The sequence below is a fragment of the Nycticebus coucang genome, chromosome 11 (genome assembly GCF_027406575.1).
Source record: "Nycticebus coucang isolate mNycCou1 chromosome 11, mNycCou1.pri, whole genome shotgun sequence".
Taxonomy (NCBI): domain Eukaryota; kingdom Metazoa; phylum Chordata; class Mammalia; order Primates; family Lorisidae; genus Nycticebus; species Nycticebus coucang.
In genome coordinates this window covers 109,631,762-109,651,467 of record NC_069790.1, presented here as the reverse complement: position 1 = coordinate 109,651,467, position 19,706 = coordinate 109,631,762, and the positions used below count along the sequence as shown (strand labels likewise).

Genomic DNA, 19,706 nt, shown 5'->3' with positions numbered 1-19,706 from the left:
GCATGTGTGGTCATGTGCACATGGAGTGTGGCCAGCCCAGGATGCTCACCCAAGCTCCAGCACCCACAGTTTTTTGGGAGGTTTTGTTAAATGGCAGAGGATTGGTTGAGTGCAGCTTGGTCCCATCCTAGAGATCAGTCCCAGCTCCCCAAGCACGCACACTGGTGATTACCACTGTGACCAGCCCCCATATAAAGTGTCACCTACCCTCCAGGAGTCACCTCATTAGTACCAACTGTCAGGTGTGGTCCCAGGGCCCCCTCACGCCCCCATGAACAACAGAGACTCTTTCACTTGGGAAATGCCAAAGGTTTTGAGCCTACCCCCCAGGAGCCCAAAGGTTTCCTTTTTCATCACGCGCTCCCTCTTGGCCTAGCCTCTCTCTGCCGTCTCACTGTGTCTCCAACATCCCTGTCCCTCCAGTTCTCATAGCTGTTCTCATTGCTGAAAGTCCTTGCTTGTTGTCTTTTCCCCATAACCTTTGACCTCTGCTCCTCCCTGGACGTCTCCCTGCCCTGGACATCTTTGTCCAAAGCTGCCATCTCTCCTGCTTCCTCATCAGTTTCTCTTTTTCTTCTCTTGGGGTGAAGATGCTCCCCAAGGCTGGGAACTCCCCTTTCTGTGGTCTGTCCCTGTTGATCTTCTCCCACAGCTCAGGTCCTAGGTGTCCATTCCAGCGCAGACTTTTCTTCCGAGCCCCCACTCCTCTTCTGCTAAAATATGCTAGAAGAGTCCACACCCATGGCCCCTGACACCTGTCAGTGCTGTCCTTCCAGCTGTTCAGGCTCAAGGGCCTCAGGGCCCCATGTGACTCTGGCCCAGGCTGGGCAGGGGACCTTCCCTGTGTCCCCACAGTACACGTTGGGGGTTGCACTTCCTTGGGGTGGCGCAGGGGCTCTGTCGGCGTGTTCTCCCCACAGGGCTGTGAGCTACCTGAGGGGCAGGGACAGCACCCATCAGTCACCCTGCACCCCGCTCCATCAGAGCATGTGCAGGGAGAGTGGGTTACGCTATCTTCCTCCTTCCCAAATTGGCTTTTTCTCCCCCATAGGCTCTCCCTTCTCTAACCCACTGCTGCTGAATTCATCTCCCCATCACTTTCTGCTCAGTCCCTCATGGCTCCTCGTTGCCTCTGAGCTGTTTTCTGAGCTCTACCTTTAGGTTGCCTTTCCAGAATCTTCAACACTGGAGCGCGATCTTCTCTGCCCCACCTAAAGGAGCTCCCAGTTTCAGCCAAATTGTTTTCTCCCACACTTGGGTTAACACATTGCCCAGACACCTGCGTCTTCCTTACAGGAACAATCTGCTTCCCCTTCACTCAGGGTGCCTCCCCTCCGACCCCCTCGAATCTCCTCTCCCTTCCCAGCCCATCTTCTCTGAACTTTTCTTATCTGCTGCTGGGAGGAGCTGCTGCACACACCCCCAGACCTTATTTATGCTGAGAGTTATCTTTCTCAAGTCTGTCAATATCTGTTTCCCCCTCCTTAGACCCAACATGTCTTAATAGCAAAGCCTGAGTCTTCCTCATCTCCATATCATCGGTAATACCTTTTGTGCAGAAATTACTTAAATAATATAAAATTTAAAAATTCTCTTTCAGTTCAACTTTGGAGACATCTTTGTCCATCAGGCCATCCACACTATCGAGTACTGTCTGGGCTGCATCTCAAACACGGCCTCGTACCTGCGGCTCTGGGCACTCAGCCTGGCTCATGCACGTGAGTGTGCCCCTGGGGGGAGGGCAGTCCGACCTCCCTGGGAAATACATGCAATGGATTTGGAGGTGAAGGCACCTTCTCTGGGTTATTTGTTGTATGTTGTTCAGAAGAATAACTTCTAAGGATGAAGTGACTTTTGCCACACATCTTAATGGCTTAAAATAAAGCATGAAGTTACTGTCTTCTAGCTCTTGAAGCCAGAAGGCTTGAAATCATGGTGATGGTTCTGCAGGCTCTGAGGGAGAACCCGTTCCCGGGCCGCTCCAGCTTCTAGATGCTGCCTGCGTTCTGTGACTTGTGGCCCCTCCTTGCATCACTCTAATCTCTGCTTCTAAAATCTCCTTTTCCCTGACTCTGCCTCTCCTGCCTTCCTCTCACGGGGGCCCCCGTGATGGCACTGGGTGTGCACAGAGAACTCGGGAAAATCTCCCTCCTTCTATGTTTTTAACTTAATCCCATCTGCAAAGCTCCTTTTGCTGGGAAATATAACATATTCGCGGGCTCTTAGCATTTGGATGTGGACATCTTTGCAATGGGAGAACATCATTCAGGACACCACGCCTCCTACAAGGTGCTGACCATTGGGGGAAGGCCTGGATTGTGAGCACTGTGGGAGCTGAGCGCAGGAAGCACTCACCATGGTGGCGAGTGCACCAGGCGGTCCAGGGCCAGTCAGGCCAGGCTCAGAAATGCAATTTTGTTAAAAACCAAGGCAAGGATCCTGACTCCCCAGCTCACTTTGTAAGCTGTGTCTTGATCTCTGTCTGCTCCTCCAGTCTGGTCTCTTGTCAGTTTTCCTCAAGGCCCCACCAGGGCCCAGACATGCCCATTTTATGTGGTCATTGTAATTTTTAGTTGTCAGGTGAGGGTCCCCCGGAAGGGGCACTTACCAGGCTGTTGGCCATCGTCACTATAGAAGAAACACCCATGCGTGCTCTGTGCCAGGCATAAATGATGCCCTTATTTCATGGCAGGGACAATGAGAGACCTCCTGGAGAGGTGAGTTGGGGTGGGAACCCAGCTCCAAGTCCAGATTTTTCGTCACACCTTTCCAGGACATTCCACCTCTTGGATTTCACTTCTCTCCGGGATGAGTAAGGAAGTAAGACACAAGTCTGAGAGCTGGGAGTGAGAAACGGGGGATGTAAAAGGTAGGGAGGTGAGTGAGGGGGGATGAGGCTGTGTCGTGTTTATCCTTTAACTTCTCTGAGTCTTAGTTTCCTTGCCTATAAAATGGGCATATATCATAAACCTAATTTATGGGTTGTTACCAGATTAGTGAGCTAATCTATGTAAATTGCTTTATATTCTTTTTGTCTTGATTCTTAGTCTGGATTCTGCAGGTGGACTTCAGGCAGTCTGTAAATCCCCTGACACAATATACAACATGTTAGGGGTCTATGTGTATATTTTTCTGGGGAAAAGATTCGTGGCTTTCTTCAGATTTCAAAGGGACCTGTGATCACCAAAGAGTGAAAAGATCCACTTTGAAGACGAGATTGAATCCGCCTCGTGCTCTCAGAACCTAGTATGCACCCTGCATGTCACAGGACTGAAGAAATACTTGCCAAAACTTTTTCTGAAATACAGTTAGGATCTGAATCTTTTAACAAACATTTTTAAATGTGAAATACAGCATATTTACAAAAATGCATAAAACTGATATACAATCTGATGGATTTTTTTGTGTTTTGCAAAACAAACACCCATAAAAGCAACCGTTGGTCAAGGAATAAAACAAAGCCAGATGCCCCCAATGGCCCTTCCCCATCCCGACTTTCTTTTCCTCCCCTTGAAGTAAGCACAGTACTGGCTTTTACAAAAACGCTGTCTGTGCTTTTTTTTTTTTTTTTTTTAATTAAATCATAGGTGTGTACATTAATGCAATCATGGGGCACCATACACTGGTTTTATAAACAGTTTGACACATTCTCATCACACTGGTTAACATAGCCTTCCTGGCATTTTCTTAGTTATTGTGTTAAGACATTTACATTCTACATTTACTAAGTTTCGCATGTACCCTTGTAAGATGCACCGCAGGTGTAATCCCACCAATCACCCTCCATCCACCTCCCTCCTCCCTTCTCCCTCCCTCCTCTCCCTTTCCCCCTTCCCCCTAATCTTAGGTTATAACTGGATTATAGCTTTCATTTGAAAGCCATAAATTAGTTTCATAGTAGGGCTGAGTACATTGGATACTTTTTCTTCCATTCTTGAGATACTTTACTAAGAAGAATATGTTCCAGCTCCATCCATGTAAACATGAAAGAGGTAAAGTCTCCATCTTTCTTTAAAGCTGCATAATATTCCATGGTGTACATATACCACAATTTATTAATCCATTTGTGGATCGATGGGCACTTGGGCTTTTTCCATGACTTAGCAATTATGAATTGGGCTGCAATAAACATTCTTGTACAAATATCTTTGTTGTGATGTGATTTTTGGTCTTCTGGGTATATGCCTAGTAGAGGAATTATAGGATTGAATGGCAGATCTATTTTTAGATCTCTAAGTGTTCTCCAAACATCTTTCCAAAAGGAATGTATTAATTTGCATTCCCACCAGCAGTGTAGAAGTGTTCCCCTTTCTCCACATCCACGCCAACATCTCTGGTCTTAGAATTTTGTGATATAGGCTAGTCTTACTGGAGTTAGATGGTATCTCAAAGTAGTTTTGATTTGCATTTCTCTGATGATTAAAGATGATGAGCATTTTTTCATATGTCTGAAGGTCACGCGCCTGTCTTCTTCAGAGAAGTTTCTCTTTAAGTCCCTTGCCCAGCCTGCGATGGGATCACTTGTTCTTTTCTTGCTTATACGTTTGAGTTCTCTGTGGATTCTGGTTATCAAACCTTTGTCAGAGACATAACCTGCAAATATCTTCTCCCATTCTGAGGGCTGTTTGCTTGCTTTACTTACTGTGTTCTTGGCTGTTCAGAAGCTTTTTAGATTGATCAGGTCCCAGTAGTGTATTTTTGAAGCTGCTTCAATTGCCCGGGGGGGTCCTCTTCATAAAATACTCTCCCAGACCGATTTCTTCAAGGGTTTTCCCTGCACTCTCTTCTAGTACTTTTATAGTTTCATGTCTTAAGTTTAAATCTTTAATCCAGTGAGAGTCTATCTTAGTTAATGGTGAAAGGTGTGGGTCCAGTTTCAGTCTTCTATAGGTTGCCAGCCAGTTCACCCAGTTAAATAGGAAATGTTTTCCCCACTGAATGTTTTTAATTGGCTTGTCAAAGATCAAATAACAGTAAGTAGCTGGATTCATCTCTTGGTTCTCTATTCTGTCCCAGACATCTACTTCTCTGTTTTTGTGCCAGTACCATGCTGTTTTGATCACTATTGATTTATAGTATAGTCTGAGGTCTGGTAGTGTGATTCCTCCTGCTTTTTTTTTTTTTTTCTGAGTAATGTCTTGGCTATTCGAGGTTATTTATGAGGTATTTCCATATAAAATTAAGTATTATTTTTTCAAGATCTTTAAAGTATGAGAGTGGAGCTTTAATAGGGATTGCATTAAAATTGTATATTGCTTTGGGTAGTATGGACATTTTAACAATGTTGATTCTTCCCAGCCATGAGTATGCTATGTTTTTTCATTTAACATTTTCAGCTATTTCTTTTCTTAGAGTTTCATAGTTCTCTTTATAGAGATCTTTCGCGTCCTTTGTTAGATAAACTCCCAAATATTTCATCTTCTTTGGCACTACTGTGAATGGAATAGAGTCCTTAACTGTTTTTTCAGCTTGACTATTGTTGGTATATATAAAGGCTACCGATTTATGAACGTTGATTTTGTAATCTGAGACACTGCTGTATTCCTTGATCACTTCTAAGAGTTTTGTAGTAGAATCCCTGGTGTTTTCCAGATATACAATCATATCATCTGCGAAGAGTGAAAGTTTGATCTCTTCTGACCCTTATGGATACCCTTGATCGCCTTTTCTTCCCTAATTGCGATGGCTAAAACTTCCATTACAATGTTAAAGAGCAGTGGAGACAATGGGCAGCCTTGTCTGGTTCCTGATCTGAGTGGAAATGATTTCAATTTAACTCCATTCAATACAGTATTGGTTGCGGGTTTGCTGTAAATGGCCTCTATCAGTTTAAGAAATGTCCCTTCTATACCAATTTTCTTAAGTGTTCTGATCATGAAGGGATGCTGGATATTATCAAAAGCTTTTTCTGCATCAGTTGACAGAATCATATGGTCTTTGTTTTTTGTTTATGTGCTGAATTATACTTACAGATTTATGTATGTTGAACCAGCCTCGAGACCCTGGGATAAAACCAACTTGGTCATGATGTATAATTTGTTTGATGTGTTGCTGGATTCTGTTTGTTAGGATCTTGTTGAATATTTTTGCATCTATATTCATTAGTGATATTGGTCTATAATTTTCTTTTCTTGTTGGGTCTTTTCCTAGTTTGGGGATCAAGGTGATGTTTGCTTCACGGAATGTGTTGAGTAGTCTTCCTTCTTTTTCTACATTTTGGAACAGGTTGAGTAATATAGGTACTAATTCCTCTTTAAAGGTTTGGTAGAATTCTGACATGAAGCCATCTGGTCCTGGGCTTTTCTTTTTAGGGAGGTTATGTATGTTTGATGCTATTTCAGAACTTGATATGGGCCTGTTCAACATTTCCACTTAATTCTGGCTAAGTCTTGGAAGGTAACGTTCTTCCAAGTATTGGTCAATTTCCTTCAGATTTTCATATTTCTGAGAATAAAGTTTCTTGTAATATTCATTAAGGATTTTTTGAATTTCTGAGGAGTCTGTTGTTATTTCGCCTTTGTCATTTCTGATTGATGAGATTAGAGATTTTACTCCTTTTTTGCTGGATAGGTTAGCCAAAGGTTTATCAATTTTTTTGACCTTTTTGAAAAACCAATTTTTTGATTTATTGATCTGTTTTATAATTCTTTTGTTTTCAATTTCATTTAATGCTGCTCTAATTTTGGTTATTTCTTTTCTTCTGCTGGGTTTCCGGTTGGAATGTTCTTCCTTTTTCAGTTGCTTGAGATGTCCCATTAAGTTGTTAACTTCCTCTCTTTTCATTGTCTTGAGGAAGACTTGCAGTGCTATAAATTTCCCTCTTAGGATTGTTTTTGCAGTATCCCAGAGGTTCTGATAATTTGTGTCTTCATTGTCATTTTGTTCCAAAAATTTGGCAATTTCCTTTTTAATCTCATCTCTGACCCAGCTATCATTCAGCATAAGGTTATTTAACTTCCATGTTTTTGTATGAGTATGCAGATTCCTGTTGTTACTGAGTTTAACTTTTATTCCATGGTGGTCTGAGAAGATGCAAGGAATAATTTCTATTCCTTTAAATTTACTGAGGTTAGACTTGTGACCTAAGATGTGACAATTTTGGAGTATGTTCAGGGGGCTGATGAGAAGTATGTGTATTAAGTTTTGTTGGGATGAAATGTTCTATAGATGTCTGCTAAATCCAAATGTTGGATGGTTAGGTTTAAATCTAAAATTTCTTTGCTCAGCTTCTTATTGGAAGATTGATCCAACACTGCCAAAGGAGTGTTGAAATCTCCGACTATTATGGAGCTGGAGGAAATCAAGTTACTCATGTCTGTTAGACTTTCTCTTATAAATTGAGGTGCATTCTGGTTGGGTGCATATATATTAATAACTGAAATCTCATCATATTGAGTATTACCTTTAACAAATATGAAGTGACTATTCTTATCTTTCCTTACTTTTGTTGGTTTAAAGCCTATTGTGTCTGCAAATAGAATTGCAACACCTGCTTTTTTCTGATTACCATTTGCCTGAAATATGGATGACCATCCTTTCACTCTGAGTCTATATTTGTCTTTTAAGGTAAGATGTAATTCTTGTATGCAGCAAATATCTGGCCTGAGTTTTTGTATCCAGTCAGCTAACCTGTGCCTCTTTTGAGGACAGTTTAAGCCGTTTACATTAATGGAGAATATTGATAAGTCTGGTAAAATTTTGGGTATCGAGTTTTTCATAAGTCCACTGGACATTTTTAATCCTTTCACCACTGTGGAAGTTGGAAAAAGTTTACGAGTGAGGTTACTTTTGTGGTAGAGGATTGGGCTGGTCATTTTGGAGGATAGGTCTGAGAATATCCTGAAGAGCTGGTCTGGTTATGGCAAATTTCTTCAACATATGAATGTCATTAAAGTATTTAATTTCTCCATCTTAAATGAAACTCAGTTTAGCTGGATACAGGCTCTGGGGTTGGAAGTCATTTTGCTTTAGGAAATTAAAAGTCGATGACCACCCTCTTCTGGCTTGAAAAGTTTCAGCAGAGAGATCTGCAGTCATTCTAATATTCTTCCCTTTGTAGGTAATGGATGTCTTACGTCTGGCTGCTTTCAGAATTTTCTCTTTCATATTAACTTTATTGAAGTTAATTATGATATGCCTGGGGGATGTCTTATTCGGATTGAGTTGTGCTGGGGTTCTGAAACTGTCTGCTATCTGAATTTCAGAATTTCTTGGCATGTCTGGAAAATTCTCTTTCATAATTTCATGGAGAGGGGCCTCTGTGCCTTGTGAGGCCACTTCATCACTTTCAGGGGTTTCAATGAGGCGGATATTAGTCTTCTTCGAATTATCCTAGAGCTCTGTGAGAGAATGATCCATTTTTGCTCTCCATTTGTCTGTGCTTTTTAACGTAGTTTTATTCCTTGGCAGTTTAGTGTAGTTCTGCATGTTTTTAAATTTATGTGAGTAGAATCATGTCTTTTGCCATAACAAAACACCATATGCAGGGTGATGTACCAATGAACATTTATTCATTTATTTTCTCACAGTATTGGAGGATGGAAGTTCAAGATCAGGCACCAGCATGGTCAGGTTCTGGTGAGGGCTCTCGTCTGACTTGCAAACAGCAGCCTTCTTACTATCTCTTAATGTGGTAGGGAGAGAGAGAGAGACCTCGAGAGGGAAAGCATGCACAAGAGTGGGCTCTGCTGTCTCTTCTTGTTTTTGCTTCTGCTGGTCTTGAACTCCTGAGCCCTAACAATCTACCTGCCTTGGTCTCCCAGAGTGGTAGGAGTATAGTGAGCCACTGTGCCCAGCTTGGTGTCTCTTCTTAAAGAAGAACTAATACCAACATGACCCTCCCCTCCCCCATCTAACCCACTTACCTACTAAAGCTCCCATCTCCAAATACCACCACTTTGGGGGTGAGGGCCTCAATATAGGAATTTTGGAGGGACACATTCAATCCATAACAAGTCATGTTACGGGCTCGGCACCTGTGGCTCAAGCGGCTAAGGCGCCAGCCACATACACCAGAGCTGGTGGGTTCAAATCCAGCCTGGGCCTACGAAACAATGACAACTACAATCAAAAATAGCCGGCTGTTGTGGTGGGAGCCTGTAGTCCCAGCTACTTGGGAGGCTGAGGCAAAAGAATCACTTAAGCCCAGGAGTTTGAGGTTGCTATGATCTGTGATGCCACAGCACTCTACCCAGGGCGACGGCTTGAGGCTCTGTCTCAAAAAAAAAAAAAAAAAAACAAAGCAAAACAAACAAAAAAACAAGTTATGTTATAGTAAATCTGTGAATAATGTGGACATCAGGGTAAATCCCTCCTGTGTAGTTGGAAATCCATGACCGGGCAGTGCCTATGGCTCAGTGAGTAGGGCGCCAGCCCCATATGCCGAGGGTGGTGGGTTCGGACCCAGCCCCGGCCAAACTGCAACAGAAAAATAGCCGGGCGTTGTGGCACGCGCCTGTAGTCCCAGCTGCTCGGGAGGCTGAGGCAAGAGAATCGCGTAAGCCCAAGAGTTAGAGGTTGCTGTGAGCCGTGTGACGCCACGGCACTCTACCCGAGGGCGGTACAGTGAGACTCTGTCTCTACAAAAAAAAAAAAGGAAATCTATGACCATCCCAAACTTAACTACTACTGGCCTACTGTTGACCAGAAGCCTTACTGATAACATGGTCAGTTAATACATCTTGTGTGTTACATATATTATGTGCTGTATTCTTACAATGAAGTAAGCAAGAGAAAAGCAAATGTTATTAAAAATAGTCATAAGGAAGAGAAAATGTATTTGTGATTCATTGAGTGAAATGGATCATTGTAAAGGCTTTTATCTTCTTGCCTTCATGTTGACTAGCACTGGGGGAGAGAAGGAGAAAGGGGTTGGCCTTGCTGTCTCAGGAGTAGCAGAAGTGGAAGAAAATCCATGCATAGTCCAAACTCAGACTGTCAAGGGTCAAGTGTACATGTATTCTTTAGTGTTTTGCTTTTTTGGTATAGATTATTTACTCAGATTCATTCATTTTGCTGCCAATAGCTGTAGTTTGCTTACTTGTATTGGTGATCAATATGCTGCTACATATTTGTCTGGCTTCTTCTTAATGGAAATTCCACCTACCACTACCTCGAGGTGTGCAGATTCACGGAGGTAGTATGAACACAATTCTGCACTTACAAGATAAGCCCCAGTTTGAGGGTGTCTCTCTTGTCTCTTGCAGAACTGTCTGAAGTTCTCTGGACCATGGTGATGAACATTGGTCTTCACGTGCAAGGCTGGGGAGGCATCATTGGGGTTTTCATAATTTTTGCCGTGTTTGCTACCCTGACAGTGGCCATCCTGCTGATCATGGAGGGCCTCTCTGCTTTCCTGCATGCCCTGCGACTGCACTGGTAAGGATGGCTGTCCTGTGGAAGCTTGGGGTGGTGTGGGTAGGGCGGATGGGCAGCAGGGCCAGCCAACTGGGTTCACATCCTGACCGCTGTGTGACATTACAATTTACGTACCTCTTTGGGACCTTATTTTGTTCATCTGTTGGTTACAGTATTTGATGTTATAATATATGCATACATATATAATTATGTATGTTAGTTCTTTTTTGGATGTTAAATGTTCATTTGTTATTATAATTGGCTTTAACATAAGTGGCACCTGCAAGTATTTGTGAGGTGGCCGGTATGAAACGGGCCCCTGGAGGGCACAGCCAGCACACCTGGAATGTTGGCTCCTGTCACTGAGTGCAGGTGTTATACCAACAAACGACTAAATTCTCAAAAGTGGAAACAGAAGGAGGTTGCCTTGAGGAGGAAGGCACTCACGGGAAGCCCTGGACGCCCATCTGTGTCCAGAGACTGTTGGCTGTCACTAGGTCAGAGAATATGAAAATATTTGCTTAGGCCTCTAGTTCTCTCCCAAGTTACATTTCAGCCAAGAATTCTGAGTGTCCTGTAGATGCCCTTAAACTACCCAAACTGTCCTCAGCTTTCTCTCGTGTTTCCACCTCCCTCTGTGGCTACTATTTTATTTATTTATTTATTTATTTATTTATATTTTTGAGACAGTCTCACTATGTAGCCCTTGGTAGAGAGCTGTGGCACTACAGCTTACAGCAACCTCAACTTCTTGGGCTTAAGCAATTCTCTTGCTTTAGCCTCCAAGTAGCTGGGACTACAGGTGCCTGCCACAACGCCTGGCTATTTTGTTGTTGTAGTTGTCATTGTTATTTAATAGGCCCTGGTCAGGTTCAAACCCGCCAGCCCCAGTGTATGTAGCTGGTGCCATAACCACAGAGCTACAGGCGCTGAGCCTGTGGCCACTATTTAGAAGGAAACGTTTTTCTATTTTATATATTGAGTGGAGAGAGTCCCAGCCTCCCCTCCCTGCCTCAACAATGATAGCATTTTCCTCCATGTCATTAAGGGTGTGACAATAAAGCTAATATAAGCTAATAAAGCTAATAGAAGCTAAAATGTAAATGATCGTACATGACATCAGTTGTGTAAGTTACAAAAATGCGGATGAAAGTTCTGTTTGTTCTGCCTCCCAATTTAGACTAAGGATGGAAACGGAAACCCCATCAGATAATGCTGACCCATGACCGGTCTCTTTTGGGGGCAGGGAGGCCTGGAGGAAGGGAGGGGCAGGGAAAGGGAGGTTGGTAAGAGAAGGGGGCAAGAGAAAGTTTTAAAAATCACGGGTGCAATGGCTCCTGCTGGTAACCTTAGCACTCGGGGAGGCCGAGACGGGAGGATACCTTGAGCTCAGGAGTTTTGAGGCCAGCCTGAGCAAGAGTGAGATCTTGTCTCTACTAAAAACAGAAAAATTAGCTGGGCGAGGTAGCACCTGTAGTCCCAGCTACTCGGGAGACTGAGGCAGGAGGACCATTTGGGCCCAAGAACTTGAAATTGCTGTGAGATATGAGACAAGCCCAAGTGACAGAACAAGACCCTGTTTCAGAAAAAAAAAAAAAAAAAGAAAAATTCCCCAGACTCCCATGGTGGCCATTGGCCCAGGGAGCCTTTCAGATCCTCTGCTTGATTTTACAAATGTCTTGCTTCTTCCCTTGACCTGCCAGCCTCTAACTTATGTGTTTAATCCTCCTTTTGCCTACCTCCCTGCCCCCAACAACAGGGTGGAGTTCCAGAACAAGTTCTATGTGGGGGCTGGCTACAAGTTTGCTCCATTTTCCTTCAGACACATCCTGGATGGCACCGCTGAGGAGTAGGCTGTGGGCCAGGCCCCCTGCAGAGGTCTCCTGGCCAGTAAAAGAAGCTGAAGGGTCTTGTCCTTCATGTCAGTGGTGCCAGGCACTCAATGGGAGGATTGTTGTTGGCTAAAGCACAGTGTAAAGCTCTGTGTTATTAGGTTATAAGCCTGGGGATGTGAAGTGATGTAACCACGTCACAGAGGAACTGCCTGGCAAGTTGTTTTGACTTCATGTGGGGTCTCAGTTCCCAAATAATAAAATGATTGAGAAATGAGGGGGAGTGCTAAACCGACGTCTTCTCACAATATTTTAAGCATTATAATCAAGAAAATAAATGTCTGAGTCATTCACTTTTTCTTTAAGATGTCTACATTCAGAATTATTCTATCATGTTTAGTGCTGACAGTCACAGGCGGAAGCTGAGTGACAGCATTACACCAACCATCCCGAAAAGGATCAGGTTTATTTAATCCCCTGGTTTCTCTCTTCCTCAAACACCTTTTTCCTTTGTCTAATGGCTAAGCATTATAAGCTTAAGAACTTTCTCATGAATTTTTCACTCCAGATGAGAAAGAATGTTTTCTGTTGGGAGGGAGGGCCGCTCTCTGCCTTGCTAAATCCTGTGAAATGAAGTGTGACAACTTTGTTTCATGTTGGTGCACAGTACGCCAGTATAACTGGGGGATGGGGAGGGGGCTCAGGTAAGGCTGGTGCATTATTCTCTGAGTCCATGGGCTCCAAAATCGTCATTTTCTTTCTTTCAAATGGCAAGGACCAGATAAGATTTTTTTTTTTTTTTTTTTTTTTTTTTTTTTTGAGAGAAGCTGACACTCTTGCCCATGCTGGAGTACAGCATGCTGCCGTGATCATAGCTCACTATGACCTCTAATTCTTGGGCTCAAATGATCCTCCTGCCTCTGCCTCCCAAGTAGTTGGGACCACAGCCGTACACCACCACAGCCAGCTAACTTTTTTATATTTTGTAGAGATGAGATCTTGCTATGTTGCCCAGGCTGGTCTTGAACTCCTAGACTCAAGTGATCTTCCCACCTTAGCTTTCAAAAGTGCCAGGATTATATGGTGTGAGTCACTGCGCCTGGCCCCAAAAGTCATTTCTTAGGGTAGCTAGACTGACAAATTTCTAAGAGCCCATCAGCTTTTTTCCATTGACCATTTTCTGAATGGCCTTTGTCTAGGTGAGATGATCTCCATGGTAACTATACTGGTAGAATTAAGTGTAATTTACATTTTTTTTAGTGCTTTGCAACTTACAGGGGGTACTTTCACACAGCATCTTATTTACTTCTAAATTTTCACTGTTAGTAAATAAAGTTTCAAAAGAGGTGATCAAATTAAAAATTATCTTTTGGATGGGAATCTTGTCTTCTAAGCCTCCACCTGCCCTCCACGTGGTAGAGTTGACAGGGACCTTGGAAGAGCATTGCTAGTTTAAAGGAAACTTCCATGTCAATACTTATATGGGGTTCAGCAGTTAAGCAAAGGCACGTATGTTTGAGTCCTGTCACAGGTAATTTATCACGTATGCCCTTGGGCAAGAAACAGGGTTGTTCTCCTCAGTGCCAACTGGGGATAATGATCTCCACGTATCTGGCTTGTAGAAAGAATTGGAAAGTCCTGCTCAAGGGGGCAGATGCTCAGTCAGTGATGGCTGAATGGGAAGAATAGACTAAAGCAGTGTGTAAACAGTGGCATAAGAAGTCCATATGGAGGCCAGGTGCGGTGGCTCATGCCTGTAATGCTAGCACTTTGGGAGGCTGAGACAGGTGGATTGCCTGAGCTCAGGAGTTCAAGACCAGGCTAAGCTAGAGTGAGACCCTATCTCTGAAAATAGCCAGGCATTATTGGGAGCCCATGCCTGTAGTCCCAGCTACTTGGGAGGCTGAGGCAAGAGGATCATTTGAACCCAAAAGTCTGAGGTGGTTGTGAGTTCTGATGCCACGGCACTCTACTCAGGGTGTCAAAGTGAGACTGTCTCGAAAAACAAAATAATGCCCATATGCCCTCATGCTGCAATGATAACTGGACAAGTTTTTTTTTTTTTTTTTTGTAGAGACAGAGTCTCACTTTATGGCCCTCGGTAGAGTGCCGTGGCATCACACGGCTCACAGCAACCTCCAACTCCTGGGCTTAAGCGATTCTCTTGCCTCAACCTCCCGAGTAGCTGGGACTACAGGTGCCCGCCACAATGCCCAGCTATTTTTTTGTTGCAGGTTGGCCGGGGCTGGGTTTGAACCCGCCACCCTCTGTATATGAGGCTGGCGCCTTACCGACTGAGCCATAGGCACTGCCTGATAACTGGACAAGTTTTTAGGTTGTCAGCTCACCACTTTCCTCAATAGCTACTAGCTATTTTTTTTTTGAGACAGAGTCTCACTATGTTGCCCTTGGTAGAATGCTGTGGTGTCACAGCTCACAGCAATCTCAAACTCTTGGGCTTAAGTGATTCTCTTGCCTCAGCCTCCCAAGTAGCTGGGACTACAGTGCCTCCCACAACATCCGGCTATTTTTTTTGTTGTTTGTAGTTGTCACTGTTGTTTAGTAGGCCTGGGCCGGGCTCAAACCCGCCAGCCTGGTATATGTGGTTGGCACTGTAAGTGTTGAGCTACAAGTGCTGAGCCAACCACTAGCTATTAATAAAAAATACAGGCTCGGCACCTGTAGCTCAGTGGCTAGGGTGCTAGCCACATACACCTGAGCTGGAGGGTTCAAATCCAGCTCCAGCCTGCCAAACAACAATGACAACTACAACCAAAATATAGCTGGGCATTGTGGCAGGCACCTGTAGTCCCAGTTACTTGGAAGGCTGAGGCAAGAGAATTGCTTAAGCCCAAGAGTTTGCGTTTGCTGTGAGCTGAGACGCCACAGCACTTTACCCAGGGTGACATAGTGAGATTCTGTCTAAGAAAAAAAATACATATATAAAGATATATATATATTTACACACACACTACGCTTAGATGGATGACCAGCCTTTTTCCCTTTAATTCTCACAGCAATGGCTATGAGAAAATGTTTGTGAGAGCAAAACTTTGCTTTGCCCCTTGCCTAGACCTACCCTTTCAGAAATACCCACAGCCTTCCTGAGAATAACATCTTAATTTCCTCCAAGATTTGGCAGCAGCTGCTTTCTGTCTCAAGGAGAAGTGTAATTTCCCCTTTGAAAAGGAATCAGGTGCAGGTCCTCAGCCAAGGGGCCGTGCCTTACGTGTCACTCACTTGCCCAGCATGCAAATAGTTCCTTAAAGAATCCTGGTCCCAGCTGACAGAGGAGGAGCAGACCAAGGGGCAAGCTTCTTGGGAAGGCATGTCCAGAACCCCCTGAGAGCATCAGTGGTCCAACTTCCATGTAAGACGTGGCCAGGGTGAGAGGTACAAAAGGGCCCGGAACTGAAAGTCTTTCCAAGGAACATACAGAGGTAAGAAACTTGTGGGCAACATAGATCCGGATCATTTTTCCTGCTGCTGTTGGGGGTGGAGGGTGGGTGGGAGTGAGGAGTTGACTGTTAGTTTGTGGCTAACAGCAAATGGAACGTGAAAACCTCATTCTTTTTATTGATGATATTGCAAAACAAATTACATCATGCACCATACATAAAATTCTGTTTAAAAAATATCTACCATGGCCCAGTGATTTCTGGCTAAAGAATAAAACCAGTATGGCAAAATACAATGGAATAAAATGTCAACCAGTCCTTTAGAACGAAGGTTAAACTCCATCTGAGCCTTTGCGTTTCAGAGTAAATCCCCAATCTACCAGTTTCTTATCAGGTTTTTTGAAGGTAAGTTGTAAGTTACTTTCCTATTGTAGTTTTTTTAGGAACTGATGGTGGGGGATGGGCAGTCCTCTTCCCCATGTTATTCCCTATTTTCCTGCCTCGGTTTGATTGATCATCCATCCTGCCACAACACCTGGTTAGGAAGGATTTGGAGTGACTTAGGCAACCAGAGAACCGAAGATGTCAACTCAGCCTTTCCCCTATTCTGTTTGGGAGTTAAAATCACAGGCTCTGTCTCTTAGTAATGTTCCTTATGTCCATACTTGAAACATTTTTCCTTTCCTTTTTTTTTTTTTTTTTTTTTTTTAAGTAGAGGGATCTCACTCTATAGTCCAGGCTGGAGTGCTATGGTTCAATAACAGCTCACTGCAGCCCCAAACTCCTGGGCTCAAGTGGTCCGCCTGTCTCAGCCTTCTTAGTCCCTGGGACTACAGGCAAAAAAAAAAAAAAAAAAAAAATTGTAGAAATGGGGTCTTACTATGTTGCCCAGGCTAGTCTCAAACTCTTAGGCCTTAAACGATCCTCCTACCTCAGCCTCCCTAGTTGCTGGGATTACAGGAGTGAGCAACCAGGCCCATCTCTGTCCTCCTTTTTATGAAACTCTAGAAATTAATAAGAAAATACTTTCATACATGCTGGCTAACTTTGAGTCAATGTCTGAACATCTGAGTGTCTTGGCATATAAGCCTTTTAGCATGTGCAGATGTGAAGGCTAAAATCCTGATCGACTCCTGTCAACACCACTGCCCAGACCTCATGCCCCACCACAAGAATCTTGTTAAAAACTAGGGTAGACGCTTGTAATCCCAGCTCTTGGGAGGCTGAGGCAGGTGGATTGTCTGAGCTCATGAGTTCTAGACCAGCCTGAGCAAGAGCGAGACCTCGTCTCTAAAAAATAGCCAGGTGCCTGTAATTCTAGCTTCTTGGGAGGCTGAGGCAAGAGGATTGCTTGAACCCAAGAATTTGAGGTTGTTATGAGCTAAGACTCCACGGCCCTCTACCACGGGTGACCAAGTGAGACTGTCTCAAAACAAACAAACAAAAAACAAAACAACTAGGGCAGGATACATCCTAATAGGGCAGGAACGAGAACTTCCTCTGTTGCAGGTGAAGTTGCACATGTGTTTCTTCTGTTCTTGGCAACTTCCCCTGACATTGGGAACCCACTGGGCCACCACCATCTTCCAGGGCTGTGTCTTGGGAAGATTAGTGGTGCCACTGGCAGGCGGTGAATAATTTCTGCTGGCTAGCAAGGGCCAGGCTTGCTCTTCTGAGGGGGCTACATCTGTCAGCGCTTTTCTCCACCCCACGCACCCCCGGCATCGACGAGGCCTTAGGAAGAACTAAAGTTCAAAAGCTTTTCTTCCTCTAAAGTTTGCTGATTTTGCTATGTAATACAACGTAGAACAACAGGCTCATTTTTAGTGAAAAATATCCATTTCCTTGTGTCTCTCATAAGTAAGAGGAAACGACTGGTTTGGAGACGTTGTAAGGTCTTATTTTCCAGTAGGAATGTAGCACAGGTGAGGTTTTCCCAACACCACTTACGTTTACCCTTGAAATAAAATCAACCTATTTTAGGAACTAAGCAATTCCTGTCTCCCTTTTGTGTAGTTTTTCATTTGATCCCAGTGTGTTCTAAGGACAGCAGAATATTAGCAATGAACACCTTTGTATGTGTTTGGTAACTCCCTAGATACTTAGAAACTTTCCATGTGTAAGTGATTTGTAATTGTGGTGAAATCGTAGAAATGTCTTTGATTCCTTTATTCAGAGATGAGAAACGATACTAACGTGGGTGCTTTTGGTACAATGGGCACAGTGCCATATTTTACAAACATCATTGCATTTAATCCTCATCGCCTATTTAAGAAGTTTATCAGGTAAGAATTGTGCAAAACTGCAAGTAACAGAGGCCAGAAATAACAGTGGCTTAAACCAAAGAGAGCTGTTTCCTTCCCATATACATGCTGTTGGGAGGTGAGCAGTCCGAGGCTGTGGGAGACCTCTACAGTCCTCAAAGTCCAAGCCCTCCCTGTCTTATGCTGGTCACACTTAGCCCAAAGTTCCCATTTTCCCATCTTTCTGTTTGTGCCATGACACAGGATGCCAGCTGAAGGCCAGCTATCCTGTCTCTGACCTCGGGAGGAGGTGGGAGGGAAAGCGAGGGGCACATGAGGGCTCTCCCTGCAGCCCCCAGCACCCTCCACCTGAATCTCATGGCCATCAGCCGGGCGAAAGGGAACACCTGCTATTGAAGGGCAGGAAGCTGTCTCCACCATGGGCAGCTAGGATTAGTTTTATCTGTAGATGAGGAAACGCAGATAGGAGAAACGGAGCCAGTTTAACCTCCGTCTCGCCATGACTGCCGACTCCTTTCCCCTCCCTGACTCCTTCCTACCCTTCCCTCCTTCCTTCCTGCTCTCTCTCCATTCCTCTCACCTTCTGTTCTTTTTCCTTCCCTCTTTCTGGCCTTTCTTCCTCCTTGCTTTCCCATGTTTGTTAATTTAGTTGGTATAAAAATGATGCCTCAAGATTTATTTATTTATTTTTGAGACAGAGTCTCACTATGTTGCCCTCAGTGGAGTGCTGTTTTGTCACAGCTCACAGCAACCTCAAACTTTTGGGCTTAAGCGATTCTCTTGCCTCAGCCCCCTAAGTAGCTGGGTCTATAGGCGCCCACCACAACGCCCGGCTAATTTTTGTGTAGTTGTCATTGTTGTTTAGCTGGCATTGGCTAATTTTTGTTGTAGTTGTCACTGTTGTTTAGGTGGCATTGGCTAATTTTTGTTGTAGTTGTCATTATTGTTTAGCTGGCATTGGCTGGGTTCAAACCTGTCAGCCTCAATGCATTTGGCCAGCGGCATAACCACTGTGCTGCGGGTGCTGAGCCTAAAGTTTTTTTTATTAAAATGTTATCAGTTATCACAAAGATAAAAGCTTTTCCAATTTTATTTACAATTTACACATCCTCTTGTAAACAATCTGTCCATACCAGTTGCCTACGAGTTTCTGAGGAGCTTAACTTTTTTTCCCCTTGTAATAGGTGGCATGTAACCACTATAGACATTTAGTGGGCACTTGTAATATTTTTTGGCAATTTTTTCTTGTTTTAATTTTTGAAGTTGTGGTAAGATAAACAGAACTTAAGATAAAACTTTAAAGTGTAAAATTCAGTGGCATTTAACAAATTCACAACATTGCGCAACTATCACCTCTATCAGACAGGGCCTCTAATGCTAGCCACTGTGTGAACTTCAGGCTGGTCAGTGATTTCTCTTTGGGTCAAGTGTCCATCCCTGGTCCAGTAGGTCATGGCTAGTGAAGGAGAGCAGGTGGGGCATGTGCCATAACGTGGGCCTGGAGACCACGTGCTCAAGGCTTCTTGGGAGTAGATCTCCAGGCCATGGTTACACATATTTGGCTGAGAATAAACCTTTTGAAATTATTATTTCTTTTTTGTTTGTTTTGTTTTTCAAGACAGAGTCTCACTTTGTTGCCTCTGGCAGAGTGCTGCAGTGTTACAGCTCACAGTAACCTCAAATTCTTGGGCTCAAGTGATTCTCTTGCCTCAGGCTCCATGCAGCTAGGACCATAGGTGCCTGCCACAACACCTGGCTATGTTTAGAGATGGGGTCTCGCTCTTGCTCAGGCTGGTCTCGAACCTGTGAGCTCAGGGCAATGCACCTGCCTCGGCCTCCCAGAGTGCTGAGATTAC

General features: G+C 43.9%; 1 protein-coding gene across 1 annotated transcript in view; it reads left to right on the top strand.

The window, feature by feature from the left end:
* Positions 1-12,541, top strand: part of ATP6V0A4 (ATPase H+ transporting V0 subunit a4) — a 56,929-nt gene extending 44,388 nt beyond the window's left edge. The window contains exons 19-21 of the mRNA XM_053553793.1: positions 1,601-1,718; positions 10,206-10,377; positions 12,116-12,541. Of these exons, the coding sequence (XP_053409768.1) occupies positions 1,601-1,718; positions 10,206-10,377; positions 12,116-12,209 (384 nt within the window). The 3' untranslated portion in view covers positions 12,210-12,541. The remainder of the gene's footprint in view (positions 1-1,600; positions 1,719-10,205; positions 10,378-12,115) is intronic.
* Positions 12,542-19,706: the final 7,165 nt, after the last annotated feature.